At 52.5% G+C, this 27,125-nt stretch overlaps 12 protein-coding genes across 12 annotated transcripts; 4 read left to right on the top strand and 8 right to left on the bottom strand.

Annotated features, from left to right (window-relative positions):
• Positions 1–1,819: 1,819 nt before the first annotated feature.
• Positions 1,820–3,298, bottom strand: M436DRAFT_49543 (uncharacterized protein; the record flags this gene model as incomplete). Its single annotated transcript, XM_013570760.1, has 2 exons — positions 1,820–2,246; positions 2,304–3,298. The coding sequence occupies 2 exons, from the start codon at positions 3,296–3,298 to the stop codon at positions 1,820–1,822; spliced, it is 1,422 nt and encodes a 473-aa protein (XP_013426214.1).
• Positions 3,299–4,679: 1,381 nt separating this feature from the next.
• M436DRAFT_49126 (Sm-like ribonucleoprotein) lies at positions 4,680–5,032 on the bottom strand (the record flags this gene model as incomplete). Its single annotated transcript, XM_013570677.1, has 2 exons — positions 4,680–4,951; positions 5,008–5,032. The coding sequence occupies 2 exons, from the start codon at positions 5,030–5,032 to the stop codon at positions 4,680–4,682; spliced, it is 297 nt and encodes a 98-aa protein (XP_013426131.1).
• Positions 5,033–5,523: 491 nt separating this feature from the next.
• M436DRAFT_49075 (putative ribosome biogenesis protein Erb1) lies at positions 5,524–7,848 on the bottom strand (the record flags this gene model as incomplete). Its single annotated transcript, XM_013570663.1, has 1 exon — positions 5,524–7,848. The coding sequence occupies one exon, from the start codon at positions 7,846–7,848 to the stop codon at positions 5,524–5,526; it is 2,325 nt and encodes a 774-aa protein (XP_013426117.1).
• A 249-nt stretch (positions 7,849–8,097) lies between these two features.
• Positions 8,098–9,111, top strand: M436DRAFT_64724 (uncharacterized protein; the record flags this gene model as incomplete). The annotated part of the gene is made up of 1 exon (XM_013570852.1): positions 8,098–9,111. The coding sequence occupies one exon, from the start codon at positions 8,098–8,100 to the stop codon at positions 9,109–9,111; it is 1,014 nt and encodes a 337-aa protein (XP_013426306.1).
• Positions 9,112–9,211: 100 nt separating this feature from the next.
• On the bottom strand, positions 9,212–10,318 carry M436DRAFT_73663 (mating-type switching protein swi10; the record flags this gene model as incomplete). The annotated part of the gene is made up of 1 exon (XM_013570911.1): positions 9,212–10,318. The coding sequence occupies one exon, from the start codon at positions 10,316–10,318 to the stop codon at positions 9,212–9,214; it is 1,107 nt and encodes a 368-aa protein (XP_013426365.1).
• A 634-nt stretch (positions 10,319–10,952) lies between these two features.
• On the top strand, positions 10,953–12,016 carry M436DRAFT_49832 (Rox3-domain-containing protein; the record flags this gene model as incomplete). The annotated part of the gene is made up of 3 exons (XM_013570817.1): positions 10,953–11,166; positions 11,233–11,876; positions 11,933–12,016. 3 exons carry the CDS (start codon positions 10,953–10,955, stop codon positions 12,014–12,016), a joined length of 942 nt encoding a protein of 313 aa, XP_013426271.1.
• A 903-nt stretch (positions 12,017–12,919) lies between these two features.
• On the bottom strand, positions 12,920–14,464 carry M436DRAFT_49513 (uncharacterized protein; the record flags this gene model as incomplete). The annotated part of the gene is made up of 1 exon (XM_013570755.1): positions 12,920–14,464. One exon carries the CDS (start codon positions 14,462–14,464, stop codon positions 12,920–12,922), a length of 1,545 nt encoding a protein of 514 aa, XP_013426209.1.
• A 282-nt stretch (positions 14,465–14,746) lies between these two features.
• M436DRAFT_64728 (uncharacterized protein) lies at positions 14,747–15,299 on the bottom strand (the record flags this gene model as incomplete). Its single annotated transcript, XM_013570853.1, has 2 exons — positions 14,747–14,791; positions 14,847–15,299. 2 exons carry the CDS (start codon positions 15,297–15,299, stop codon positions 14,747–14,749), a joined length of 498 nt encoding a protein of 165 aa, XP_013426307.1.
• A 950-nt stretch (positions 15,300–16,249) lies between these two features.
• M436DRAFT_30650 (DUF862-domain-containing protein) lies at positions 16,250–17,018 on the top strand (the record flags this gene model as incomplete). Its single annotated transcript, XM_013570640.1, has 2 exons — positions 16,250–16,336; positions 16,392–17,018. Coding segments are annotated over 2 exons (714 nt in total), but the record flags the coding sequence as incomplete, so codon positions are not given.
• Positions 17,019–18,019: 1,001 nt separating this feature from the next.
• M436DRAFT_49624 (SNF5-domain-containing protein) lies at positions 18,020–19,911 on the bottom strand (the record flags this gene model as incomplete). The annotated part of the gene is made up of 2 exons (XM_013570776.1): positions 18,020–18,160; positions 18,217–19,911. The coding sequence occupies 2 exons, from the start codon at positions 19,909–19,911 to the stop codon at positions 18,020–18,022; spliced, it is 1,836 nt and encodes a 611-aa protein (XP_013426230.1).
• A 434-nt stretch (positions 19,912–20,345) lies between these two features.
• M436DRAFT_82837 (2',3'-cyclic-nucleotide 3'-phosphodiesterase-like protein) lies at positions 20,346–21,051 on the top strand (the record flags this gene model as incomplete). Its single annotated transcript, XM_013570912.1, has 2 exons — positions 20,346–20,764; positions 20,820–21,051. The coding sequence occupies 2 exons, from the start codon at positions 20,346–20,348 to the stop codon at positions 21,049–21,051; spliced, it is 651 nt and encodes a 216-aa protein (XP_013426366.1).
• Positions 21,052–21,424: 373 nt separating this feature from the next.
• Positions 21,425–25,614, bottom strand: M436DRAFT_49923 (RNB-domain-containing protein; the record flags this gene model as incomplete). Its single annotated transcript, XM_013570835.1, has 3 exons — positions 21,425–21,464; positions 21,518–25,439; positions 25,518–25,614. The coding sequence occupies 3 exons, from the start codon at positions 25,612–25,614 to the stop codon at positions 21,425–21,427; spliced, it is 4,059 nt and encodes a 1,352-aa protein (XP_013426289.1).
• Positions 25,615–27,125: the final 1,511 nt, after the last annotated feature.

Here is a 27,125-nt window from a genome sequence, read left to right on the forward strand (position 1 = left end):
AGAGCTCAGCCTGTGATAGGTCGTGAGAACGATCCCGTACATGAAAAATGTCATGAAATTAGCTGGATGAACATTCACCAAGAAAGCCTCCACTGAGGGTCAATGATATCAGTCGTTCTCTCTGGGATTCGAACTTCGTGACATACCACCGGCTACAGTAAACGGCATAACCTCTACAGTAAACAGTTAGCTCTTGCCAAGAGTCTCCAGAGCAGGTCTCTCTCCCCACGCACTCAAGCTGCCATCTAGGGAACAATTGGTACATTTCGATGCGCTTCAATTCCACCGGGTGGTTTGATCGTCAGAGTAGACTGAAAAAGTGATATCACAGATCTGAGCACGACGCTTTTTGAGAAAAGTCCGAATCAATTCTTTTTTCCCATCATCGAATGCAAAGGTTTACAATCATCCCAAGTTTTGCACTCCTTTGAATCAAAGATATCACCGCCATAGTTTTTTTTTCCTGCCCAGTTCCTTATCAATCTTATCTATCTTTCTTTGCTGAACACTAGCAACTTTGATCGTCGCCTCGGACCGAAGAGTACTCTGCAAACAGTAATTGCTACCGTACATTGCTACCATAGCCTACGACCCCCCCGGTTGACGTACATAGGTTTGTCTCTCGAGTCAGTGAACGAAAAGGCTGCAAAGCTGGCTGTCGATGTTGTTGAGGTTTACCTCAGGCGCTTGAGAAACTCTATCAATACTTTCTCGATTGCTATTTCATGACTCGTACGAGAAAATCAAGCAAAGCCACGTGTTTATAGATTGCGTGTTTCAAGCTATTCATCTAGCTAGTGTTCTTGTTCATGAGTCAAAACACGAGCTGGGGAAAGGTTGGGTCCCGGGAATGTCACTGTTTGTCAAGTCGAGTGGTATTAAAATTTACAATTTCTGTATGATGAAGATATACCTGGACAAAGTGGTCCAAAAGTTGAGGAATCGTATCCTCGAACATTTTTGCGCTTGTCTTCCTCTCTTGCCAGAACTTCTTCTGCTTGTGTTCATCTCGTAGCTTGATAAATTCTTTATATCCTTCGCTGCAACTATCGCATTTTTCCCTCTTCCGAAGTGATTGGACTCGCGGTGGATACAAAACGTTCCGAACTGCCGACAAACTCACCGAACAATCGGACTCCCGCCGAGGGCGCCGTCGGCCGCCGAAATGGCGTGCTCTAAAAACCACCGACCCCAAAAGCAAGGGAAAACCAACTAAGATGACCCCAAAAACTTTCTTCTGCTCATGGAGAAAAAATGAAACAAAAGTGCCACTGATGATTCAACTTGTTGCTTTGTAACTGTTTTGTACATGTCGTTGAGAAACTTAAAAACCTGACTTCCAATCTTGTAGGGCGTGTGAGGGCTTGGAGGGTCAAAAGAAAAGGCGTTTTTGGAGACGCCGCTGATAAACCCGTCAAGTACCGCCAATTGCCCATGATACCATCCGGTGATTTGCATCTCGGGCGATTAGCTTTTGTGGTCCTGACGGTGTTCGACATGCACACCTTGTTTGGTGGCGTTGATTCCAGGATAGATTGCATTTCAGGCAACAAGCAGGCTGCTTCATGGCGTTGGGCTGGACAGGCTGACTTGGATGAGTGTTGAGGACCAGTGGAGTGCTGCGTCGCTGATCCGATGTAACGCCCGAATGTTGATGTTCTCGATTCCAGTACTGTTCGAAAGGGTCTCGCTGTAGCATTGACTTTGCAGCCCCAAGAGATGGCCGGTCGTGAAGCCTCTAGTCATGCAGTCTAGGCAGAGGGGGGTGTTGTTTGGTATATACGCAGAGACACGGAGCTTGCAAAAGGACGGGTCCAGATCATCTCACTGCTCCGGCAATGTACCATCTCCCATTGTCGTATATCCACTGTCCTCCAGCGGTGACAGCAGCTCCAGCAACCGCCGCGCCGTTGTGCAAAGCACTGTAGTCCATATCGTCACCAAAGATGTAGTCTTCCTCATAGGGCTTGTCGTCGATCTTCTTGGGTACAGAGTTGTATGTGGGTATATCGCCAGCGAACTCTGGATAGGCGGCAATAAAGGCAGAATCGATGCGCCAGCAGTTCAGGTTGTGGAAACGCTTGATCAAGTCGTCCGAGAACTGGAAGAGCTGCCTGTCGTTCTGGACGAAGGTGGTGGAAAAGTCCGAGTTCCACATGAAGCGTGTGCTGGAGTTGAAGAGTTTGAGGAACGTGTCGTTGTCGTAGTTGGGGCCTTCGAAGACAAAGCGTTCGCGTACACCAGGCCTGAGTGCACATGATAGTCAGTGTCTATTGCAGCTCGGCAGTTTGTGTTTGTCTTACCAGGGGAAGTAATCGCCGTTTGGAATGTGAGGAACATGTAACTGGGAAGGGCGTGGTCGCATCCACTTTGGCTCTATAGTGGCAGCCATCACTTGCGGCCCCGTAGCAAATCCCTTCATCATACGACGGAAGCATAGCATGCCTACCATACGATCCACCTTCCTCCACTGTGAGCAGGCCCCTCCGTCAATTTGTCGTAACAGAGCCCAAAGCGGATCGAGCTGCATGTATGCCACGACAGCATCCCATCCGTGGATCAAGACCATGACGATGATGTGCTGATCGAACGCTTCGTCAGTATAGGCTGCTGCTGTGCCCGGGACCGCAGACATGGCATCTGTGATTGTGCTGATTTCGTGATTCTGGGGTGGCGAAGATGGCATGGCCGCTTGTGGATATTGTGGTTGGCGTGGCTGTTGGGACATGTTGTGAGGGACCGTCATGGGGTATTGAGCTGCCAGAATGGCAGGGTTGTCGAGAGGCATGACCATTGAAGTCGTTGTAGCTGTCGCCATTGGTGCACTTTGCACCGCCGTATACATGGGTACCTCACTTGTATGAATAGGTGGAGGTGGTAGACTAGGCACCTCTTTGGCATCGAGCTTTGCATCCACAACGCTGTCATTCGGGGTCGATGAAGCCGCGAGCTGGGTGCCAATGTCACTCAGGGAAGACTGGATGAGAGATTCAATCTGGCGCAGTCGTTCGGCTTGGCGGTTCAATCTTTCCTGGTCTTGTTCGTGGCGTAGAATCAGGTCAAGGACGACTTTGGGTTCATCAGGGTTCTGCAGTCCATTTAATCGAGCTTCGAGTCGTCGCAGGTTCTCGCGGTCCTTTTCTCTCTTCCGTCGCTGGCAAAGTCGGTCTTGTTCCCTTTTCCTGGCCTTCTTCATCTCAGTGTCGTCCTGCTGGGTCGGGGCCTCGCTGCTCCTCGAAACGGTTGATCGGTTTCTTGATACGTCGAGGCCGTCTTTAGATCCGTAGTGAGACGTCATGTTGGTTCGCTAGTTTGTGTGTAAAAAGCTGGAGGGTTCCTCCCAGTAATCCTCGTATCCGTGGCAAGAGTTTTGATTGTTTCTTAGGCAGTGACGTTGGAGCATGCAAATGTGGTTTAATGTTAGAGGACAGAAGGCCTTAGCGATAACAAGGTGGCCATTCGATGGCTCTTGAATCACGCAGGTCACGGCTTCGGACAGAGCTTAAAAGCAGAAGTCAGGTTCCCCTCAGCTAAGTTTGGAAGCGTAGGATCAAGTCGAGGTGCGCGCTGTGCCACTGGGTCGACGATCGGAGCAGGCAACAAAAGTCAGTTAACATGGCCCAAGGACTCTGGCAAACATTCATATGGATGATTAATAACGCCTCTTTCTCCAGGCCAAATGCACGGTTACATCCTCTGCCGACACTTTTTACGGCAGCGGCGCTAGACAAAAACGTGTGAACCGGCATTCCCCTTTCATCTATGCATATATGACTCGTGGAACCGCCTCATACGGCATGCGGAACTTCGGCCGCGACATGCGGGTGAGTTCGGTGAACTTTGTTAGGATTGTCCTCTGAAGAACCAAAGATTGACCGTGGAACAACATGATTCCGAGCAAAAAAAGGCTGGCTAATGATGCTCTCCCTTTAAACTTTAGTGATACAATCAACATGTTCTTCACGACACCGCCCGCCCCCCTTGCTGTCATTGGCTCTTGATCCTTCATAGATGATGATCCATTATTGATGGGCACCTGAGTTTGCGGGGTTTATGCTCATCAACGGGCGGGCAGCCTAGAATTTGCATGACTATTGAGAACCTGCGCTTGTTTGGCTGTTGACATGACACCACCAAGCAAAAGATCGGACATGGCGGACATGGCTGAATCTGGCCAGATCCTGTCAATGTTTGTTTATCTCGGCAGGCGTCTACTGCATCTCTTCTGGAAGCAAACGCTCTGCTGGATTCCGAGTCGTGATGAGCTCGTAGCGGTATATACTAATGTCCATGTGATTGTGTTCGCCGCGAGCGGGAGTGAGCTTGGAGCTGCTGCTAACGAGCTTACTTGAAATTCTTGTTAGGACGCCTGTCTGTGTGTAAGATACAAAGAGTAACATACGCGACTGGTTCCTTCATCATCATTCCCTCCCGACGCCAGCGGTGGATGCAAAAGAAGCTTCCTTGGGTATCTTTCTACCACTTCGTTTGGATGGCGTCGGTCGGCCTCGTCCGGAACCTGCGCCTTGGCCTTGACCGTGTCCTCTGATGTGACGGTTCCCATGTGCCCAAATGGTTCCGATCCGATCTTGGAGGTTGGCCATAGCAACCTCATTCCTCTTGTGGCCTCTTTTTGTTGACTTGTTCGTCGTCATCTCTTGCCAACAGGAGTGATTCCATCACACGTGTTTGGTGGATCCAATGACCTCTCCTCGGACCTTTGTCCAGTCAATGCTCGAATCCATGGCTTCATCCACTAAACCGCAGACCACGACATTGTCTCCTCGAATCATGTATAGTCCATGCGGTGTTTCCGAGCTCTCTTCCGGATCGTCTTGGGGTCGTATCACGCGTTCGACGGTGTCCTTGAGGACGAGGTTGGTGACTTGGTCGCAAGACACGAGCGTGCCTACTAACGTGCGTCCATCAACGGTGATGATGCAGATTTTTTCTGGCCAATGTTGTCAGTTACTTGCTGTGATTATGCCAGAGAGATCAGGTACTCACTGTTCATGTACTGGTTAAGCGACATGGTGGTGGCAGGTTGCCGAAGCGCGTCTGCGCCTGGCTACAGTTCTTTCTTTCTGAGATGAATGTGCGCAGAGACAGAGATCAGGTCTTCGTATGCGATGAGGCGCAAGCAGATTTTCCAACGTCCAGAGATGAGCGAGTGTAGTTGATGGATGTTTTGTTTGGTGTAGATAGCTTTCAAGACGTGCCAGTTGACCTTGAAGCTCAAAGATCGAAACACGAAAGATCATGTGGTCTGTGCGTCGATGCCGACTCCAAGGGAGCACCCTGTCCATAAAATACCAAGGAGCTTGTCCACACTTGTTTCACTCTTTCATATCGAAGACCATATCTCTATATTGCACCAACACTGGATCGCCTCGTCTGGTTTTTCCAACTAGTACTTGTTAGGGAAGTGCCTGGCTGGGGAAGCGGTTGGTTCAATTTGCACTTTTCTAGATACGCCATACTCCTCCCAATGACCGAATGACACATGTTGACTAAACGCTCCAACTAACACCATAGCCTGATGGTTCCATCGGCACCTGCACTGACCAGCCATGGCTCGCGAGGGTGCCATTCCACATCCAACACTCCAAGTTCACCCGTGACTTTGTGGCCCTTCAGCACCTTCAGAGGCACAATCAGTGCATTCTCCAAGCTGTCACCCACAACCTTGCCGTGGAACACTTGCAAGCTACCGTCGTCACTAGCATCTGCAAACAATGGGTATTGTCCAGAGTTGGGGTGGTAGCGCACGCTTCTAATAGCCTTCTGGTGGTATCTCAGGGTCTTGTATGGTGTAGCGGCGAGATCCATATCGTGCCACAACAGTCTTCTGTCGTAGGAACCGACCAACAAGTTGTCACCTCCAGGGTGTACATCGATGGAACTGATCCATCGAGCACCAGGCTTCAACTCTTTGTCGAGCTTCTGCTGTTGAAGATCGTAAAGACGAATGGACTGTCTTGTGGCAACAAAGAAGAAAGGCTTGGTAGGATGGAAGGCACAAGTCTGAGCGATGCCCTTCAAGCGGCGGAAAGGATGTTGTGTGAGGTGCTTGGTGAGGGTGTGAATGGCTACAGCAGTAGAAGTGGCTGCTGGCGAAACTGTGCTGAGGTAGTCACCGCGGCGGTGCCAGTTGATAACCTTGATAGTGGTACGCATGGTGCAGGCAAGGAGAACGCCCTGGTCTTGCAGCTTCTGTGACTCTGGTCTGGCCCAGACAGATGAGGGAATCTTTCTCTCGGCACCAGCGTTAGTCGTAGCGGGTTTGGCGGCGTATCCGAATCCAGCGTCAATAACATCCTTGCTGGCTTGCTCGATCTCAGGCGAGCAAAGAGACATGGGTGTGATGAAGTAGACAGTTTCACCGCAAGCTGCGGCAATGATGAGTGTGTCACGAGTGGGTCTCCACTTGACAGCGTTGACGGCCTCCTCCGAAGAAAGCTTGACGCTGTAAAGTTGACGACCAGAAAGCAGTTCCCAAACTCTGACAGTTCCGTCATCACCACCACTGGCAATCAATGTACCAGTGGGGCTGACCGAGACGCAGCGAACACGGCCTTGGTGACCTCTGTAAAGAGTCGCGCAAACGGTAGGGAAAGGTCTGAGGTCGTCTGGTGATGGAAGCTTGGGGAGAAGCGATTCGGGATCAATGTTAAGCTTGCTCCGGCGAACACGGGGGGCGAGGTACAGATCCAGACAGCGCTCGAATCTCTCCTTGATGAACTTTTCGTAACCAGGCACTCTGCGGAGAGCAGAATGATCGGTAGGCAGGTATTCTCTTTCGCGGTCCTCCTCATCAGCCTGCTCCCAGGCCTTTCTCTCCTGGGCGTCGGGCAGGTACTCCGGTGGGGGATGGTAGGACTCGGCATATCCTGGTGGCGGCAGTTTAGGAGCAGGCATGTTCATGGCGTGGTCAGCTCTGGGTGTCTCGTCTGCCCAAACATCGTAGGTCTGCACGTCGTCGTCCTTTTGTTCCTCCTCGCTGGGTTCCTTCCAAGGCTTGATTCTTCCTTCTCTGATGGCTCTGACGATCTTCATGACACGCTTGGCCTCATGTTTACTAGGGACGAATCTTCTCTTGGGCTCAGGAGCGGCACTCAGAGGCATGATCTCGGTCTTGCTTGTGAACCACTCAACCATGTCGGGGTATGGGTCGTAGCCATCGCCAGGGGCTTCGTTTCTTGTCAACTTCCTCAGGACTTCCAGCTCATCTCTGCTAAGCTCCAGAGGCTTGCCAGTCTGGGGATCGGTCAAACCAGTCCAGCCTTCAGGAAGCTCAATGCTGTCGAGAAGGGCATCCAAAGCCTCACCCTTGGCAGGGCGCATAATCTTCTTGCCGTTAATGTCGTAGCCAATGTGAGGGTATGAGTCGTAGAAGGAGAGAGGAATGTCTCCAATTGTGTTTTTGGCGTCACCAGCATCCGAATCGTCCGAGTCGTAGACAGGGTCAATCTCGCGGTAGACATATCGCTCGTTACCGTTTGCATCGGTGGTGACGGTGTAGTTGGGCTTGAGGTCTTCGTCGTCTTGGTCGGCGCCAGCAATGGTGGAACGTTTCGAGTCTGTGGTTTTGAGGTTGCGGAGTTGGTCGCGGATGTCTTGCTCGTCGTCTTCGGAAGGAATCTCGTCGCTGTCTAGCTCCTCCTCTTCATCTTCATCATCATCCTCCTCATCCTCGTCTTCTCCGTCGAATTCGACCTCTTCACTGTCGTCCGAGTCGTCGCCTTCGGACAGGATGCCTTCGAGGTTGCCATTTGCAAGCTCCTCGCGCGGAGGCAGTGCAGGCTCGTCACGGACGGCAGCCTTGCGTTTACGGCCTTGAGTAACCATGTTGATTGTTTGCGACAGAAAAAAAGTGGCTGCCAAATTGATCAAGGCCGCTCGGACTTTGGAGAAAAAGTTCCTGCCGCTGCTGCCCAGATTCAGACCGAGATTATCTTATCTGATCTGCGCTTCTTGGCTGGATGCTTGCTCCTTTCCAAACTCCGCTTTGCCGAACCATGCCGTGAACCTCACCATCAACCTTGGATACAGCTATATCACAGATGCCATGGAGCGTAGAAGAGTGGCTTGTGACGAATGCAGTACGACTCAGCGTATATACTACTAGATCTTCTCGAAGCTAACCGTCCAGGAACTCGCAAACTAAAGTGCTCCGGAGAACAACCCGAGTGTTCGCGATGTGCAAACGATAACATCGCTTGCGTCTACTCTACTCAAAAATCCATGGGAAGGCCTAGGAAGCGCAAGCTACAGGGTACCGATCAACCAGCTGGTGAATCTTCCCGTTTTACACGGCAAAATACAGCTTCCGCCGAATCCAACCGCTTTGACAGTGCAATCCAATTCAATACCCTTGCTGATGAGATCAACTTCCCTGGCGTGAATTTGCCTACCGTTCTAGACAGCATCAACGAGGCCAATCTGCTTACCACACCTGCTATGGGCGTCCTTCCGGCCCAGTCATGTGCCTGCCTGTCGTCCATATACCTCACGCTGGAGAACTTGCGCGGCATGGATCATGTCAGCTTTCCTTCTAGCCTACACTGTCTTCGCGATGCGCTGCACACAAGCAAATCATGTATTGATTGTCAAGTCTGCCCAGCACAATATCTGACAGCGACACAGAATTCGCAGCTACTTGGGACCCTACTACTCTCCATTTCCGAACGATACAACAGGATTGTCAAGGCGATTGCCTCGGAAATGACTGCAGCCGAACAGACGGGGCAAATGATGACTCTGCAGATCGGTAGTTTTGATCTGACCAAACCGAGACACGAGATTGTTGGTGGCATGGATTCGAATGAGCCCCTCGTGCTTGAGCTGCCGCCTTTGGAATGGAAGAAGCTAGCGAATAAGGTGGTCAAAGCCGAGATCTATGGGACCTGCGATGCGAGTCGTGCCAGTTTTATGTCGGTCGTGTCAAGTTTAGAACAGAGGCAGGCTCACTGGCATACGATGGAGCCAACTGCGGATTGCCCTGATCCAGAGCGAAGAAGACACGATATGCACGACCACAACAACAGCCCTATGTGTTTGATGCTGGCTCGCGAAGCCAAGAAGCTTGTGGATCTGTTCGACTTCAGCTGAGATGAACAGAGTTGTCTAGACCCGGTCTCGCAGCTAAAGGCGGGGGGGCTTCTGGTGGAAGTCTGTAATGATAACGATGTTTTGGCAAACACGGCAGAGTTCATGTCTGTCTCAACCTAGCCAACGCCGCCATCATACCCTCACTAAGGTTCTCCTCGGCTTGCGCTTTGTTGACAGGGGGAGGAGCTGGCTGTGGTGCTGCGGGCGGTTTGGACGGACGTGCAAAGGCTTCTGCCATGGCCTCTTCCTCATCGGCGCCGGGCTCATAATCATCGGCGAGTCTGACATCGGACCGTCTGTCAGCGTCAGAAGTGCCTACGGAGGTGTTTGGTCCAGCAGGTATGTCGACAGAAGAGAGGGAAGCGCCGATGCCAAGTCTGGCAGCCACGCGACTGTCTTGCTCGACATTAGACTGCGTAGGTCTTGAGTCTTCGCGACCAAGGCGACGTTTGGTTTTGGTCACACGGAAAGGCTCGCGAACAGACTGGCACCAAGCCTTGACCTTCTTATCTCCCCAGCCAGCGACGTGAGATAGGTCTTCGGGACGGGCATTGACGGAGGTGCGCACACTTCCAAAGTTGGAGACGATGCCTACGGCGTCAGTCTTGTTGATGCTGCGAGGAACAGTGATGAACTCGACGAGATTGTCGGCGAAGGTGGCAGCCTTTTGGGCCTTGATACCGGTTGGGGCAGCATTTTCGCATGACTTGAAGAGCTCCAAGTAACGTCCAGCCTCGTTTGCGCTCCAGGTGAGGATCAGGGTGACATTGTTGATAAGGGAGGTCTTGGACAGCTCTTTCAGAGGGTCTTGATGGTTCTCTATGTCGACCATGACTAGAACGACGCGAAGGAGGTACTTTTGACCCAATTGACGGATGCGCGAGTAGATGTATTCAGGATGCAGGCGGTGGTATTTGAGCGACAGAAACAGAGCACAGGTTGTCTGACCAAGAACAAAGTCGGCAGGGATGTCCGAGTACTCCCAAGGCAAAGACTTGATGCTGTTCAGGATGGGATTGCCTTTCTGGCGCGGCGAGACCAGGATAGATGATGCGGATTTGCGAGCAGGTAGAGCTTGGGGTGTGGGCTGGACGACCTTGCGAGCATTGTCGGAGGCAGGAGCTGGTCGAGGTGGATTGGAGTCGGGCGCAGTAGTGCGATCAACGATTTCGAAGAGATCGGTCTCGTCGCCGTACTCGTCGGGCATGGTGGTGTCGATATGTGTAGAAGCAAACAGGCCAAAGTATGTGCAGCGAAAGCACTTTAGCACGCGCGCGCGCTGGAGCTGCAGTGATCGGCGGCGACTATGACGAGGCTGCTTTGCCGGCTGGAGCGCGTGGGCGTCGGTGGCTCTTGCCGAGTTGGGCTCGGCAAAAGTAGTCTAGTGCCTTCCCGACGAGACACTGAGGGCGGCCGAGCGACAGACAGGAAAGCCTCGAGAGCAGCCAACGACCAACACATCCGTCCCCCCTTCACGCCATCCGCACGCTCGAACTCACGGATCCGCCGGTCGGTACAGCGCTTGAAACGTACGGCGTCGTCGAACAAAGCAGGCTTTCACTAGCTCTCCATCTCCCTCACGCCCATCGACGTACACGAGCAAACAAAGGCGTCGGCAATTACCCTCCTTTGACCCACCCGCGCCCACATCATCATCATCATCACTACCATCCGCATCTCATCGTCTCCTCTTCGACTCTCCCACCGCCGACTCGCCCGTAGCCCGTATGCCGGCGTCGCCCGTCTCGCCGCCCTATTACTACCAGAACCAGCCCGTGAATCAAAAGCCTGCGCCTGTCTCAGTCACACCACACACTCCGCCCTCGCCTGCGTCGGTGCGCATGTCTTCGTCGGCGCATAATGGCAAAGACCAATCCTTTCCCACGCCGCCGTCGTCCTACGTCCCGACGAACTCGCTCTCTAACCGCGACCTGAACTCGCACAAGTCGACTCCTCCCCACGCCAACTCGGACATGGACACCGACATGCCTGATGCGCAGGCTCAGCCGCCGTCATTGCCATCGCGGCCAGTACTGCCGCTGCTCTGTCAATCCCGTAAGGCTTGACCCCTTGTTGTTTTGTTAATGTGCTTTATTTGGTTAACATAAAGTCCACGGATAGCTCACCCTATCTCGCGACCTCACCCAAATGAAAATCTCATCAACCTATACGGCCTGCAAAGCATCGCCAACTCGGTTCGCCGCACTGATCCCATCACCGGCGAGAAGATCAACAAGCTGCGCAAGTCTTACGAGGGAAAGGTCAAGAATTTCGGCCTTAGCGGAAAGAACAAGCCCACTGATGTCCCTGGCGAGTTGGCCGGCTTCATGCAATGGGACGAGGGTTCATGGTATGACCAGCGTATACACGGCAGAGAACTCGAGAACGCCCAATCATCGTCTCTCATGGCTAACCTGGGTCGTGCCTTGACCATGAACCCTGGCACTCTCCCTGCTGATGAGCACAACAAGTGGAAAGCCATTCTCGGTCTCGACGATGGCAACAAGACTCCCTCTCAGCCCGCAAACAAGATAGCAGCTCATCCGCAGATGCTCAAGGCGCAAGCCTCATCCATGCGCGCGTCTGCTCCTGCCTCGCCACGCTCCTCAAACCCCAACGGCATTCGTCCCGATCGCTCCAACAAGAAGCGCCGCTACGACGAGAGCAGCTACTCTGGCTACAATGAGAGCTACCAAGAAGATGATGGCTACTCAACAGGTGGCTTGGATGACAAGCGAAACTCTGCCGCCAAGAAGCGCCGAAAAGTATGAACTGCCCTTTCTCCTACAAGCCTGCCCGGCTCTTGCTGACCACCGCAAAGGACTATCCCACCAACTTCGAAACTTCTGGGGGCTCTCCAGCCTTCAACAACGGGATGCTCGGCGTCGGTGTCAAAAGCTCATGATCTGACCTTGCACATCAATCCCTCTCACTTTCCCATTCGCATACGGATCCCCTTTGATACCACACGGCGAACGGTTTTAGTCCTCCGCCCTTTCCTTACCTCCACCGCGGTCCACTTTGTTGTACCAACAAATTTCCCGTGCATACCCCACACCTTTGGTTTTGCTTTTTTGCTCTCTGTTCTTGCTTTTCACCGGCGTTATTACCAAAATGGATGCTTCGTGCTGGATGGGGTGTGTTTTTAGCAGGCGTCGACTAATCACAAAGGGGGGATTACTGGCTTTTTACGGGAGGAAAGGAACAACCACGAACGAAAAGGTTTCTATTGACACATGATTGTCACAAGGAGGAATTGACTTTCTCTTCTTGAACAACGGAACCAAAAACAACGTCAAACAAGAGAAAAACAGCAAGGAGAGCGTAGAACGATGAATGGCGGTTGGTAATGATCATCCTCATTCAAAGCATTCAGTGCTATGATATAAAGATTTCTGAACAAAATGAAACAAAAAAAGAACAGAACATGACATCTCCCCGTGCTCTCGACTATGAATCTCACTGCCAACTCTTCACGATGACATTTAGTGATACAATGTAGGCCTTGAGATGCATGGTCGCATGTCGGAAGCAGAGTGACATGTCTCCTTGATGATGACTTCCTCTCTGGAGAGTGTTTTGGCATCTACATAACCATAGCGTGCCATCCTTCAGTTCGCAAAAAGCCAGGACTACAGACCATGAGTGAGATGTACGAATGATATTCAAAGCATAGAGACTACAATTCCACGAAGCCAGAACACAAAAAGTAAGAAACCTAGCATAAGCAATACAAAAAAGAATTATATTGTAGTGATATAGAAAGAAAAAAAAGACATAAAGAGAAAACGACCCATCTCAATCTTGATCAAAAGATATTGTCCAACTCATGTCCAGGTACACCATTCTTTCTAGCGACAGCCCTAGACACCGCTCTATGACACTCTTGATCCCAGCTTTCCTGACCCTGTGCGTCCATTATATCATTCAACCACCATGCATCTGCATTCGCACCAGCGGTCACATTAGCGGGCAAAACACTGTTGAGGAAGGAAGTAGGGAATTGGCCGTAGCGGCCTGAGATTAGTTTTGAGAGGATACGAGAAGAGATGGCGGGAAGAGAATGTTGGTTGCTGCAGGTGCTGAGGACAGAGGTGTGGAGGGGGGTTACGACGTCGGGGGGTTGGGAAGAGAGAGTGTTGGAGGCGAAGGTGGTGTGGTAGGTTCCTGAGAGGAAGGAAGTGTAGTGAGCGATAGTAGCTGGAGATGCGTTGACCAGTCTGCAGATATCGAGGATGGTGTAGTCGGGATTAGCATAGTTTGCATTCAGAGTCGCGGAAACAGAGTCTGTAGGGGTGGATTCAGCATAGAAGAAGAGATTGCAGAGGAAATCTATCCAAGAAATTATCTCATCGGCTTCCAGACTTCCTGGGTGCAAGCGGATTTCGATGGTTGGTTTGCTGTCTCGGTAGACCATATGCTGGAGATTGACCCATGAGATGTGAGAAGTACTGTACTCACCGAGCGCCATGATCGATTCAGTGTTGTAGAGCAGGTGCAGCCAGTAGGGGATATTGGGGTTCCTGACCAAAGTGTTCCAGGTGAGAAAGTCGGCTGATTCATAAGTATTCATCAGATCGTGACCGAGATGCTCGTATTGGCGGGCCGAGTGAGGCAGTGAATATTTGATCCCAGGAGACTCGGTCCAGGGGACAGTTGAGGATCTGGCAGAAGGAGTCAGCTGCAGAGAAGGAAGAGGAGCGTGGTCATTTTCATAGCCACAAATGCGATCGACGGGGAGTATGGCATCGAAGCAACGCTCAAAAGCAGTAAACATGGCCATGACGTTTTTGGTGGTATCGAGGTTGAATCCAAACTTTTCACGACCGATATGGACGTGCAGACCACAAGTTCCGTTGACAAAGACTCTCCAACCAGGTCTGTTGCATTTTTGTTTGAGAGTGTCGATGATGCTCGAGATCTCATTTTGCCATGCCCACATAACGGGTGCGCCATTGCAAGGGTAGGCTTGACCGTGTGGACAAGGACTAGGGTTTTTGAAGTCGAGGATGCGAGAGGGTATTTCGATATCACTAATCAGATGGCTATCTGGCAGCAACTGTCTCTCGTCAGCATTGAGTTTGACGGAACAATCACGACCTACCACCCAAGTGTTATAAGGATTCTTGTTCTGATTGAACTCCCAGAATGAGGGTGGTCGATCATCGATGGGCAGTCGAAGGATGTGTTCACCCTCCTCGCAGTTGAAAGGGCATGGGACCGAGACCGGTTCTCGAAGGACCTCATGGATGGCTTGGTGAGGTGCGCAGTGCCAATTGTCGTCGACGACAGCGAGGAACTCCAATTCCACTCCGAAAGTAGACTTACCTGAAGTCGTGGTTGTTGCGGACATGTTTTCGTGCTGTCAGAGTGTTGGTTGATTACTTCTTTTGTTGGGTTTGTGGGACTGTAAGGTGAGAACAGGTTGAGAACCACCAAGGGCTACTTATACAACGACCTTAGAGCTGTCTGGTCACCAGCATGATGCATGGAAAGGGGGTTCACGGTGTTCGAGGACAAAGGAAACAACACTAACGGTCAAAGGATATCATCTTGTTCATTCATTGCAGCTCAAGGGACATGTCAAAGGAGGGCATCGTGTCTCTTTGTCGCATTGTTCATACAGCCAGATCGCTCACTGAGCCTTGGTCTTCTTGGCTTCAGGGACATCTCCAGGATCCTATCGCGATACGTTAGGAGGATCAAAGCAAAATGTTGACGGACAAAGCACATACCTCCTCAGTAATCTTTCTCTTCATGGTAGTCGGAAGGGTGCCTTGAGTCTTGTAGCCAATAACATTCTTGTCACCAATGACAGTGACACCGCAGTTGATCGTAAGGTTGACCTGCAACATAGGGGTGGCCGAGCCAGATTCAGTAGCACTGGTCTTTGCAGCATTGAGACCTTGTACTGCAGCGAGAAGAAGTGCTGATAGGCGTGTGGCATCGGAGAGTGGTGATGTTGCAATCATGTTGCCAGTTCCATGAACTTTTGTGTCGGCGTTGAGGACCAGAGTGACTGGGGATGGGTCTTCGTCGTCGTAGTCATCTTCCGAGTCGATCAAGTTGTCTTCGGCAGTGTAGGCTGGTGGTGGGTTGTCTGAGAGTGGTTGTGGGTGGTGCTCGCTATCTTGTGCAGAGGCTCGCTCGAGCATGATCTTGTGGCAGGAGTGCATGAGAGAATCCATGACGGCTGTGGATGGAGATTCCTGGAAGCAAAAGAGAGCGGGTGGAGTTCTGAAGGGGAGCGAAGGTGTGTTGGAGAGAGTATGAGAAGGTGCAACACACTGTTGCTATGGAGAATGAGAGAAGCTTCTGGACGAGAAGAGTCGTAGAAAGCAGGATGGCTCGCAAGGTATTGGAAGGGGATCGGTTTCTTGAAGCCTTTCTTTATAACAGATAGAGATATGCACATATACTAGAACAACAAACGGAGTGGGAGGACAATAGAAGATGATACGAGACAGTTGCCTGATGTACCTACTGTAAGTCTGATCATTCTGGTGCATCAATAGGAGGGGACACATGACGCGATCTGGTCGGCGCGTCTTTCGTATTGTCAGCCTCCCCAACAGCGAACGAAGTTCCTATTGTCGGCTCCTATTGATACTCGGGCCGAAAGGTTGCCGATAGTCGTGCAACAGTGCCGAGTGTAGTGAATGAGATTTGCTATTGTCAAACAGCTTTGTTTTCCTATTGTTGTCTTCGTCTGTGCGCACATTGGGCGTCCATTCATGCGTTAGAGCTCTTGTCCGTCTCCTCGAGACACACGTGATGACCTGCATGGCGTGCATCTCGAGACGACACTTCTGATGCACGATCGACTGTCTTGTTGCAAAAAAATGCTGGACGCTGTCCATGACATGGCAGAAGGATGAATGGCGGCCAGGCCCTTGCCGTCGCGGCTGACTTGTGGAGTGCGGGGCAGCAACCATGAAGTGAAGGGGACCAACTTCCAAGGAACCCTTTGGGCGCGACTGCCTGTTCAATCTCAAGTCATCTTACCGCCTTCACTTGACGACTCGCGCCGAGAATATTCAACAATTACCCTTCGTCACCTGTTATCGTTTTTCGCAATCACAAACGTCGGGAAACTCTCAATCAGCGCTCAATCGCAATGACGCCGTCGTCTTCAAAGCACAAGCGACAATCGTCATCAGTCTATCGCTCTTCTCTCGCTGCTCAAAAAACCGAAGTCAAGATCCATGTCTACGACTTATTACCAGTCAGACTACCTCGCCCACACTACTTCGCTTTGCAGCAGGACTAACACAATCTAGCCCGGTCGTCTCTCCAACATACTCTGGACCATCGGCGGTTCCCTCCTGCATACCGGCGTAGTGATCAACGAACGAGAATACGCCTACGGCGGTCACGACCGCAAAGGCGTTAGCGGAGTCTACTGGACGAAACCGAAACTCGAGCCTCCTGGCGGCACCTTTCGCTGCGAAATTATCCATGGCTTCACCGTGCTATCCCAAGAAGAAATTACGCATGTAATCAATGACGCTTCCAGAGTGTTTCAAGGCACGCGGTACAATCTCCTCAGCAACAATTGCAATCACTTTTCTTCGTATCTCTGCGAGAGATTGACTGGTAGACCGGGGCCAACGTGGTTGAACCGAGCTGCTAGTGTTGGTCTTGCATTGCCGTGTGTGGTGCCCAAAGAATGGATCACCCCACCCGACCACGAGACTGCCGATGGAGAATTGGTTGATGAGGAAGAGGAGGACCATGGTGACGACGAAACAGCAGCCATGCTGCCTCGTGACAAGAGGAGGAAACGTGACAAGGTTAGCAACCAGCGCATTACTTCCAGAGACAAGACACCTCCGCCACGACTCGTGAATGTCAAGGACACGAGTGGAAGGGAGATGCCTGCTAGCGAAAGAGCACCGATGCCTAAGAGATGACGGTGTTTGCTCTGTTACAGTACAAACATCAACAGAAAGCCCTCAGGTCACAGATATATGAACGGGCTAGGACATGCTCCCTACATTTGCGAGTCTGGTTGCAGCGCATAGAACATGGCATCACGGCCAGACATGCAGCACCACCTGGCCGGAGCATGAAAAGCGCGTGGAGAGGGGTCGGGAGGAGCTCATGCCGCAGCGAGGACTATCTATCATGACTTCAAACGATGGAACGAGGGAACAGAAAACGGCGCACCGGTATAGGGAATCATAAAGTAGCATTTCGCGCCAGGAGTTTCGAATACCCGCCAAGAGAGGGTCAGACAATGGAATTGTAATGCTTCGACCATGAGAACATAAAAACTCTAAGAAGTCATCTCATCGAGGTGTATTTCCTCGTTTTGCCGGCCATGATTGGCGAAAACCTCTAGCCTCTTCCTCTCGTAAAAAAAGGCTTCATCAATGAAGCCGTAAAAAGGCGTCCTTCCTCAAACCCTCTTTTCCCTTGTGCCCTTCTTCGAATCGCCAAAGCGAACAATCAGCTTTGCCAATTGTAACCATGTCTTTCGAAACTGCAAACTCATGCTCTACCATCCCAATCGAAGAACATCTACCTCATAGGCGCAGGACTAGCACCCGAATGAGCAGCGGCAGCAGCCTCAGCAGCCAACCTCCTCTCGCGATACTTTCTTCCGTTGATGATATTCTGCAAGCGCTTTCTCTCGCGTGGATCGGTGACTTTGGTCCAATCCAAGTCTTCGCCTTCAACAGCATAGTCTTCGAACATGCTGGGGCCGCCTCCGCGCACGGTGGCTGCGTAGGCGTCGGGCAGGTCTGAGAGTTGGTGGCGCATGTGTGGGCTGCCGTTGAGTGCGTTTGAAGAGGCTTGCATGCTGAGTGAGCGGTGGGGGTTGGGGATGAAGCCTGAAGGGGTGTGGGGGAGAGGTGCGTGGTGGTGGGAGTGTGAAGGTGGTTCAGGTCTGAGAGGGTCGAAGTTAGCGAGGTGCTTTGAAGGGAAGTCGAATGATGGAGACTTGCCTGCTGGGCTTGGGTTGTTCGATCAGGTAGAGATCCTTGGCCCATGGTGGTAGACGCTTGTCACGTTCGTAGAGAAGACCGCAGTTGTTGCAGAGTGACTGGGAAAGCTAGTTAGCAATTTTGTGACATGCACTCGGGAGTTGCGATCACTTACTCTAGGTCCGTTGGGTCCGTCGCGAATAGCCCAGACAGCGCTTCCGCCGATACGACAGTGAGTGCACTGCCAGACAGGACGCTCCGACTCTGTCAACTTGCCCTGCTCTCCACCAAAGGCAGCGGTAAAGTCAGGTGTCTCGCGGCCGGTGGGACTGAGACTACGGAAACGCCTCTTCTTCTTGCTTCTCTCGCCTCTGCCCATCCTCTCTTCATCGCCACCAGCAGCCTGTGCGCCAAAGTAATCGTTTGCCAAAGCAGGTGGTGGTGCGAAGCCAGCTGTAGCACGTGCAGCCATGTCACGTCTCTGTCTGCGCATCTGGCGTTCGCGGTCACCTTCACGCTTCTCAATCTCATCCTTGCTGAGGAATTCGACGTGTGGTTGCCACTCAGCTCCCAGGTCGTCGTTGTCGAAACGCCAGCCAGCGGCTTCTCCTATCGCCAGTGCGCCATCACCGTGCACTTCTGCAGCTTCGTTGTCGATTTGACCCCAGGCATCGACGCCACTGCCAACGACACCGAGCAGAGAGCCGTTGTTCTCGCAGTAGTCTTTCTTCAGCTTGAGAACAGCTTCGTATATGGCGTGGGCGAGTGCCGGGACCCATTCTCCTGACAAACCCAGGTCGGCGCATGTCTGCTTGGCGAAGATTTCTGGGAAGCCAGCGGGATGCATGAGCGACCACTCGAACTTGTCGGTATAAAGTCTATTCATGAGGTTGATCGAGAGCGAGATGATGCAGCGGTAGGCGTCGTCAGGGTTGTGTACGGACGAGGGTGGTAGAGGTTGAGCAACGGCGGAGACATTAGCGTCGTTGGGCAAGGGCGTTTGGGCGGGATTGGGAGTGTTGACACCATTCGTCTGCGGTTGATGCGCAGATGGTGTGTGTGCGAACGGTGTGGACGAGACTTCGCGTGAGATGGGAAGGCGTGTAGAGATGTTGCGGGGCTCGTTGGTCGAGGTAGGGTTGAACAGTGGGTGCATGACTACAGCAGCATGTTCTTCGAGTTGTGTACGGATCTGCTGAGAGACCTGCAGCGCCAGAGCAGGACGGCGTTCCAAGGGGAAGTCCAACTCGTCGACGAAGACCTTTGCGAACTGATCGGGTGTCATGAGAGACTCGTGCAGGTTCCAAAGGAAGCTGTCCTTGATGCGGAACTCTGGAGTCATGTCGGGAGCCTTGTAGGCAGGCGAGTTCTCATCAACACCGAGCTCGCGCGCATTGTTGGGCTTGGGGAGAGGAGCCTCTGGTTGGTAAGGGTTGACGCTCAAGTCGATGCGGATGGGAACGAGGTTGAGCGGGAGTTGTGCTTGCAGCATGGCCTGTCTTTCTGTCATGGCCTTCTTGGGCTTGCCCATCCATTCGCGCCAGATACCCTGAACGTCGACGGAACTGCTGAGTTCTGTTGATTGGATGGAACCGGTGGTGACGGCCGTCTGGGACTCGTTCAGGCGCAGACTGCGCAGGCCGGTGGGTCTGCGGGGCGCATCGCTATCTTCGACCAAACTGTCGTTCTCGAGGTCCTCGGAGTAGTTGATAGCGGTGGTACCGCGCTTGGTTGTGCGCAGAGGAGCGATGGCATTTTGTGGTTGGATGGCGGGTGTGAGCAGCGAGTTCTGGTATGTGCGGACGCGCGGGGCGAAACTCGAGACAAAAGCTTGTGGGCTCTCAGTCCTCGACAGGGAGAAGGCCGACATGGTGTCGACGGTATAGTGCCGTGTTGGGTGTGGGGAGGAGTAACAAGCCGGTCGTGGTGCGTTCTGTCGTGTCGCGTCTCAAGGCATGCGCTGGGCGTCGGATTCACTCAAAGACGCGCTCGCTTCATCCAGATAAGTTCGCGACCGTATTCATCCAGTTCAATTCACTTTGTATTCACTCGGGGTGTGCTTTTGAGACGCGAACAATAAAGTCCAACAGCTTCAAGGGATCTGTCTCCAAGCCTCCGCCGACGCGGCTTCGCCAACTTCGGCTCCATCATCACGTGTCGTACAACCTTCTCCATACCATACCTAGTCATATAATCATCATCATCATCACTTTCTCCAACATCAATTCTCCTCCGAGAATCAGCTCAATCTTCTCTTAGCTTTCTATACTCTGTTCAAATAACACACTCTAGCTACTACTCAACATGCCAGGTGCATCTCTCTGGATCATCCCGCCCAAGGACAGCTCCTTCTCTCAAGCTCTCCAGACCCTCATCTCCAAGACCATACCTCCTCATTTTCCACAAACACGGACCCACGACTTTGTCCCCCATGTCACAATAACTTCAAACATCGATAAATCACTCTACGGCTCTGATCCACAAGCTTGGCTGAGTGACTTGCATCTACCTTCTGGAGACCAGCATGACCCTGTCTTTGTAACACTCGACGTGCTAGAAGCTGGTGATGCTTTTGTCAAGAAGCTGACTTTGAGAGCCGGAAAGACTGCTCAATTGCTGCAGCTGGCTTCTGCTTGCCGTGGGGTGGCTGTCGAGGGAGGTGACAACGGGAGGGCTGAGAGATGGGCTCATGATGATTACTTGCCTCACCTCTCTCTGATGTAGTGAGTTTTCCAACTGTTCCTCTGATTGTCTGACAAAGTTGCTGAGAACCCTCAGCGCCGACCTGCCCAAGCCCGAGGTGGAAAAACTCGTCTCTGACATACAGGAAGACTGTCGGAAGGCTGGTCGTAGTGTCGAAGCTCACGATGATGGTACCGTCGCCAATGGAGGTAGCATTGTCTTGGTCGACACGAGCAAGCCCATTGATCAATGGGAACCCATCGCCACAAGAGCCCTGCCTTATATTCGATGGGAATGGCCTTGGTCAAAGTCAAGATTCGATGATTGATAGACAGTTTTCGTCGATTAATGTATATCCTTTTCGCTAGCGACTAATACAAAATGCTCGGTGGAAGCAGGCTGCGAAAGAGCACTCTAATCAATGAAGAAATTAACCATAACAAGAACAATGAAACCGCTCCGGATCGTCCAAAATCCTTGCTCCTTCTACAAATTTGCTTCGACAGCTGCCTCCATTCTTTTGTGTATGCGCATCTCCTTCAACTTTTTTCTAGCCCGTCTTTCGGGCTTCCACGGAAACATTGTTGATACATGTGCAAGTGCCGAGGTCAATTGCATCTGACATGGGGGAACGATATCTAAGCGTCGGATGTCGTCGAACTGCTCGTACCAAGCCATACAAACTTTCATCAGTCGACAAGCTACAGGGCATAGGGGTTGAGCGATCTGATGGTCAAGCAACTGGAACTCGAGTTAGTATCTTGTGATGATCTTTGGTATTGTGTGAAACTTACGGTGGGCTCTTGGTCATGTCCGTCTTAAGGATGACCGGCACTCTCGACATTTCTCTGACATCTTGGATGTAGTTGCCATCCGACTCACGAAGGCTGAAGAGCTTCAGGTACTTATCCTTGTTGCTCAGCTTGGCCTCGGGTGTGGTGTGGAGGACCTTGGGGTCTGACTTGGTGCGCTGAGGGCCTTGCTGAGAAGAGATGCCGTTGCGAGTGGGCGATGGGGGCATGCTCTGGGTGTTGCGGTCTGCGTTGAGAGACACACCTGCAGTCTGCTCGGTGATCTCAGAAACAGCATCGTCATCGTCGTCGAAGAGAGCATCAGCATCGTCAGTAGAGATGGTCGCGGTCTCCATCTGCTTGCGCTGAGCATCTTCCTGCTTGGCACGAGTTGCGGCAGAGTCACGGGCAGCGGCGGCTGCAGACCAGTTGTTAGCTCGGCTAGCCTTTGGCTTTTCATCTTCAGGGACGAAGGCAGAAGATGGGACACCCTTCTCCCAGTAGAGCTCGAGCAGACGCTTGTTCTTGTCGAACTCGGCCTTCTTGAGAGGAAGCTGGTCGCAGTGGACACGCTTCTCGAAACCGTACTCAGGGATCAGAACATCGAAGGCTGACTCGTACACGCAAAGGACAATGCCCTCGCTGATTAAATCGCCTCCGAGCTCTTGGCTCTTTCTGTCGAGCGCACGGCAAGACTCAATGTGCACGCTCTGTTCTTGTGCAGCATGAGCCGAATCTTTCTTCGTGTTTGCAGTCTCGGCAGTCTTTGCCAGAGCCTCAACGTCCTCGGTGAACTCGACGGCACCGTTGGTAAGAACGTGTTCGAGCTGACGGTGAACAACAATGTCTGCGTAACGACGCGAAGGGTTCGTGAAGTGGGTGTACAAGGGCAGGTTGAGTGCGTAGTGCGAGTATTGGTCGACGGGCGCCTTGGAAGGAATGAAGTACTTTGCGCGACGCATAGCCTTGATCAGGAGGGTCTCGACACCCTTGCGGACATCGGCATCTTCGATCTGGAAGAGGCTGTTTTGCAGAGCGCCACTGCTGGAGGTATCCACTTCGACACCAATGTTGGCCATGCGCTCACTCAAGGTGACCAAACGACGAGGGTTAGGGGGGGCTTGCTTGCGCAGCAGAGCCTTCTCAGGCAGACCAGCGAAGATCTTCTGGGCGACAAACGAGTTGGTCTTGTGGCTCAGCTCTTCGATGAGCTCGTGAGCAGGCGAGGAGTCGAAGATGTTGTGCTCAACGGGCACGTTCTCGTCATCAAGTTGGTAGATCAAGCGAAGAGGTTGGTTGTTGGTGGTGCCATCACCAAATCTGGCTTGACGAAGCTTCTGAGAAATGCTGTGAAGCTGTTCGATCTGGCTTGCACGCTCGTCACTAAGACCGGAGTTACCCTGGCCGTTGACGATGCTGTCAACTTGATCGTAGGAGACCATGCCAGTGCTCTTGATGATCGCCTTGCCAATCCAGGTGTCCTCATCAAGGACGCGTCCAGTATCAGGGTTGATCTTGAACACCACACTGACAGTGTATCTCTCCTCACCAGGGCTCAAAGAGCAGATCTCAGAGCTGATCTTGGGAGGAAGCATCTTGACGGTACGGTTCATCAGATAGACACCGCTGCCGCGCTTCTTGGCCTCACGATCAACCATAGACGAAGGCTTGACGAAGTGGGATATGTCAGCAACGTGAACACCAATCTCAACGTGACCATCACTAAGGGTCTTGAAGTGAATTGCGTCATCGAGTTCCTCACTTCCGTTGGGGTCGATGGTGAAGGTCTGCTCGTTGCGGAAGTCACGGCGAGATTCCAGCGCAGCCTCGCCATCCTTGGCTACAGACCAGTCTTCATAGCCGACGTTCTTGAGGACAGCATCGGAGAAGTCATCGGGACCGAAGTTGTTGTCACGCAAGAGGGCGTCGGTTTCCACCTTAAGATCACCGGCATCACCAAGCTGCTCGACGAGTGTACCGAAGGGGTGCAGAGAGGTGATGGGCCAACGCTTGATGCATGCGACGAAAATCTTGTTGGCGTAGTCCTGGTGCTTCTCGACGAAGTCCTTGGGTGCCTGCTCTGTAGGAATGGCGATCAGAGGCACACGCTTGTCAGTAGGCTTGAACCAGACAATCTTGGGCCTGTCTTGCTGTCTGTCGGGCTGGTTGCGCTGGTTTCCACCATCGCGACCTTGACGCTCAGCCTCCTGTCTTTCCTTGGTGGCTTGACTGCTGGGGCGAAGAAGACCGAGAGTACCAGAGAACATCTGACCGGCAACGCGCTCAACAACGGCTACGATATGACCGGCGTAGAGAGGCTTCTGCTCGTCGTTGATTTCGTCCTCCTCCATAAGGAGCAAACTCTGACCTTCAACCTCGACATCATCGTTCTTCTTCTGAGTGGGACGTTGCTTCAAGCTGCCACGTCTGCGGATGCCTCCCTCAGCAGCGGAGGATTCTGGCTGAGTAGTGGCATCGTTGACAGCGGTCATGGACGTACCGCGGCTATCGGTCATGTCCTTGCGCTTCTTCTTCTCTTCCTTTTCGCGCTTTTGACCCCAGACTTCATCGACATCGAGGAGTTCGACAGCAACGAGATCACCCTCCAGGGCACGGTTACGGTCCTTGCTACCACAAATGAAGATGTCAGCGTCGAGGTCGTTAGTGGTGACATAGGCATCGCTTCTGTTCTTCTTGTTGACACGGAGGATGCCTGCGACGAGTTGGCCGTCGCCAAGCAGGGCAGGGAGAGTGGCCTGAGGCAGGTAGGGAGTGAAGAGAGTCTTGCGCTGCTGCTGTTGCTGTTGCATGGTCATTTGCTGGCCACCCTGCTGTCCTTGGAGGCCTGCAATTGGGGCCTGAAGACCAGCGGCCTGATAGGCCTGGATCTGAGCGAGCTGCAGAGCGTTCAAGCCCTGGGTAGCGAACATGTTTGGCTGCATGAGAACCTGACCCTGAGGAAGCTGGACGAGCTGGGGCTGCTGAGGGAACTGGAAGTTGCTGATCGAACTGATCGACTGGCTGTTAACAGAGCCGCGCTGACGGTGACCAGGCTGGAAGGGCTGGGCTCCAGCATGCTGGTTCATCTGGAAGTTACCCATGTTGGTAGTATGCTGCTCCTGGATGGTGGGTTGCTGTTGACGCCAATTGCCATCAAAGTTGCGTGATTGGGTTCTTCCATGTCCCTGGCTGCCACGACGTTCAGGAACATTGTTAATCTCACCGGGAGGGGGGAACTGGAAGGCGGGACCGCCACGCTGGGTTCTTTGGTTGCCAACAGCAAGACTCTGACTACGGCCATGTCCACCGCGACCAGAACTACGTGCAGAGAAGTTGTTAGCAGGAGGTGGCATGTCGTTGTTGGCATTACCAGGGCTCACAGAGCGGTCGGGTGTGGCGCCGGCAGCACCGGGAACAGGGAATTGGAAGCCTGACTGCTTGCGTTTCTGCTCAGCAATCTCGGCAGCCTTCTTTGCCTCGGGCAGAGCGAGCGAATGTCTTCTGCTATGACCACTACCGCCACTGATCGAACCACTGTTACGGGGTCTGGGGTTGACGTTCTCAGACTTTGCACCGGGGAAACTGAACTCGCCAAATGTACCGGAAGAGCCGGCGGATGGAGCGGGTGGGGGACCCATCGTCATGTTGGGCATGGCGGACTGGTTGCGACGGTGGCCTGCGGGTGGGCCCATAGATCCAGGCAGCTGTAGGTGCTGCTGCTGCTGCTGCTGTTGCTGCTGTTGTTGAGGGAACTGGAATGCGTTGTTGTTGGGAAGTTGGCCTTGCATTTGGGCAAAGGCTTGGTTGGGGAGTTGTTGCTGGGGTTGAATCATGCCCAGGTTGACATACTGTTGATGAGTTGCGGCAATCTGCTGCTGTTGCTGTTGAAGAAGTTCAATCTGCTGAGCGAGAGCGAGTTGCTCCACTACAAGACTGTCAGTAAAGCCATTGCGATGGACGAGCGCGGCGGCATGGTCGGGCTCGAGATCGGAGGATAACATACTCATCAGGGGGGTGAGCTCAGAAGGGCTACGTCTGTGTGCGATGTGGAAGCGGCGACCGCCAGGGCCGGAGGGGCCATTCTGTCCGTGTTGATCCATCGTGGCTGGATAGAGGATGTGACTAGGCGGCGTGGAAAGATGGCGGAAGGATGTCAGACGACAGTGGTGGGGGTGGGCGACAGAAGCTTGATGATGCTAAGCTATCTGCAGGGCAAGCGTCAGAGAAGAGTGCGGACGCGACGGATGTGATGCGGACAAAAGTAAAGTACCTGACACACGAGAGGGAATGGTAGTTTAGAGTGCTGGACAGCTAAACTTGGTGATGTGGACCTCGAAGCTAGCGCAAAAGCTATGACAACGACGACGACGGCACAAGTAAGAGCGAGACTCTGTCGGTGTAGGTGGCAATAGAATCAGGAAGAGTTGAGATGCCAGATGATGAGCTGCTTCTAAAGGAGGGCGAGGGGCCACAAGCAAGATGATGGTATAGAGTGTAAGTTTGTGTTGTGAGTGTTGGACGAAAAGACTGGTGAAGCCTGGGAGTGCTTCGGCTGACGAGCAGAAGGTCGTGCTTTCCCCAAAAGCAAGAAGCGTTGGGCGGGATGGATCAAGGACTCTTTTCCACGTGCACGTCTCGGAATGATTGAAGAGACGGGCGAAGGCAGGAGCAGTGTGTTACGGAAAAGGAAGGAAGGGTGGGAGGAAGGAGGGCAGAGAGAGAGGTAGATATGGATCCAGAAAAAGCACAAGGAGGAAGGCGGGAGGTGGTGTTGGACGTGGAGAGGGCTACCAACTGCGTCATGCAATTCAGTGGACAGCTGGACAAAGACGTGCCCAGTTGCGGGCTTTCCATCTATCTACAACACTTAAAGCACTAGACTCGTTGGTCATTCCATCTGCTCGGGCTTCATGTCAATCTCTCAATCAATCGACATGACCTTCTCCCGCTGATAGCAAGCATCCAATTCCTCGCCGTTCATCTGCAGCATGTAGAGCTATCCCGCCAAGCTCGACCGGATACAAGGCCGTTTGCAAAGCAGGATTACGCGACAAAACCTTTGTTAAACCTGTTGGACTGCCGATGGACAATAATAGCTAGGTGGATCGGTCGTATTGCCCGTATATTGTCTATCGTCTCATGCTCTGATGCAGTTTTCGGTGCCATCCCTCTGTATCTTTGCAAGCATGGCTCAAGTTGACCACGAGTTGGCAGAGGCAGCTGCGACCTTCTCAAGCGCAAAACTATGTAACGTGTACAGCTATGGAACTGCACAATGGCTCTTGAGGAACAGCTTGAATTCGAGACACAACTTACCCTGAGCTCTCTGTGTACATGTACACCTCTCTAGTCGAGGAATCATTGAGCTTTTGTATAGTGAGGTCGTCGCTTGAGATCCTCGTCGAAGCAGCGTAGCAGTTACAGACTTTGGCATATGGAGAGGAAGCCCTTCAATTCTTTGGTTCATCCCACTCTCCGGAGCTCGGGCTACTAGCGGGCCTTTGTTTCATGACTCGATCGACAAAGCTGGAGCAAGCCGTCACTCTAACTTCTTGTGAACTTTTGATGCTGAGTCTGTAGTCTGTTCTCGCGCTGGATTCAGGTACTCTTC

Source organism: Aureobasidium namibiae (assembly GCF_000721765.1).
Source record: "Aureobasidium namibiae CBS 147.97 unplaced genomic scaffold scaffold_11, whole genome shotgun sequence".
Classification (NCBI taxonomy): domain Eukaryota; kingdom Fungi; phylum Ascomycota; class Dothideomycetes; order Dothideales; family Saccotheciaceae; genus Aureobasidium; species Aureobasidium namibiae.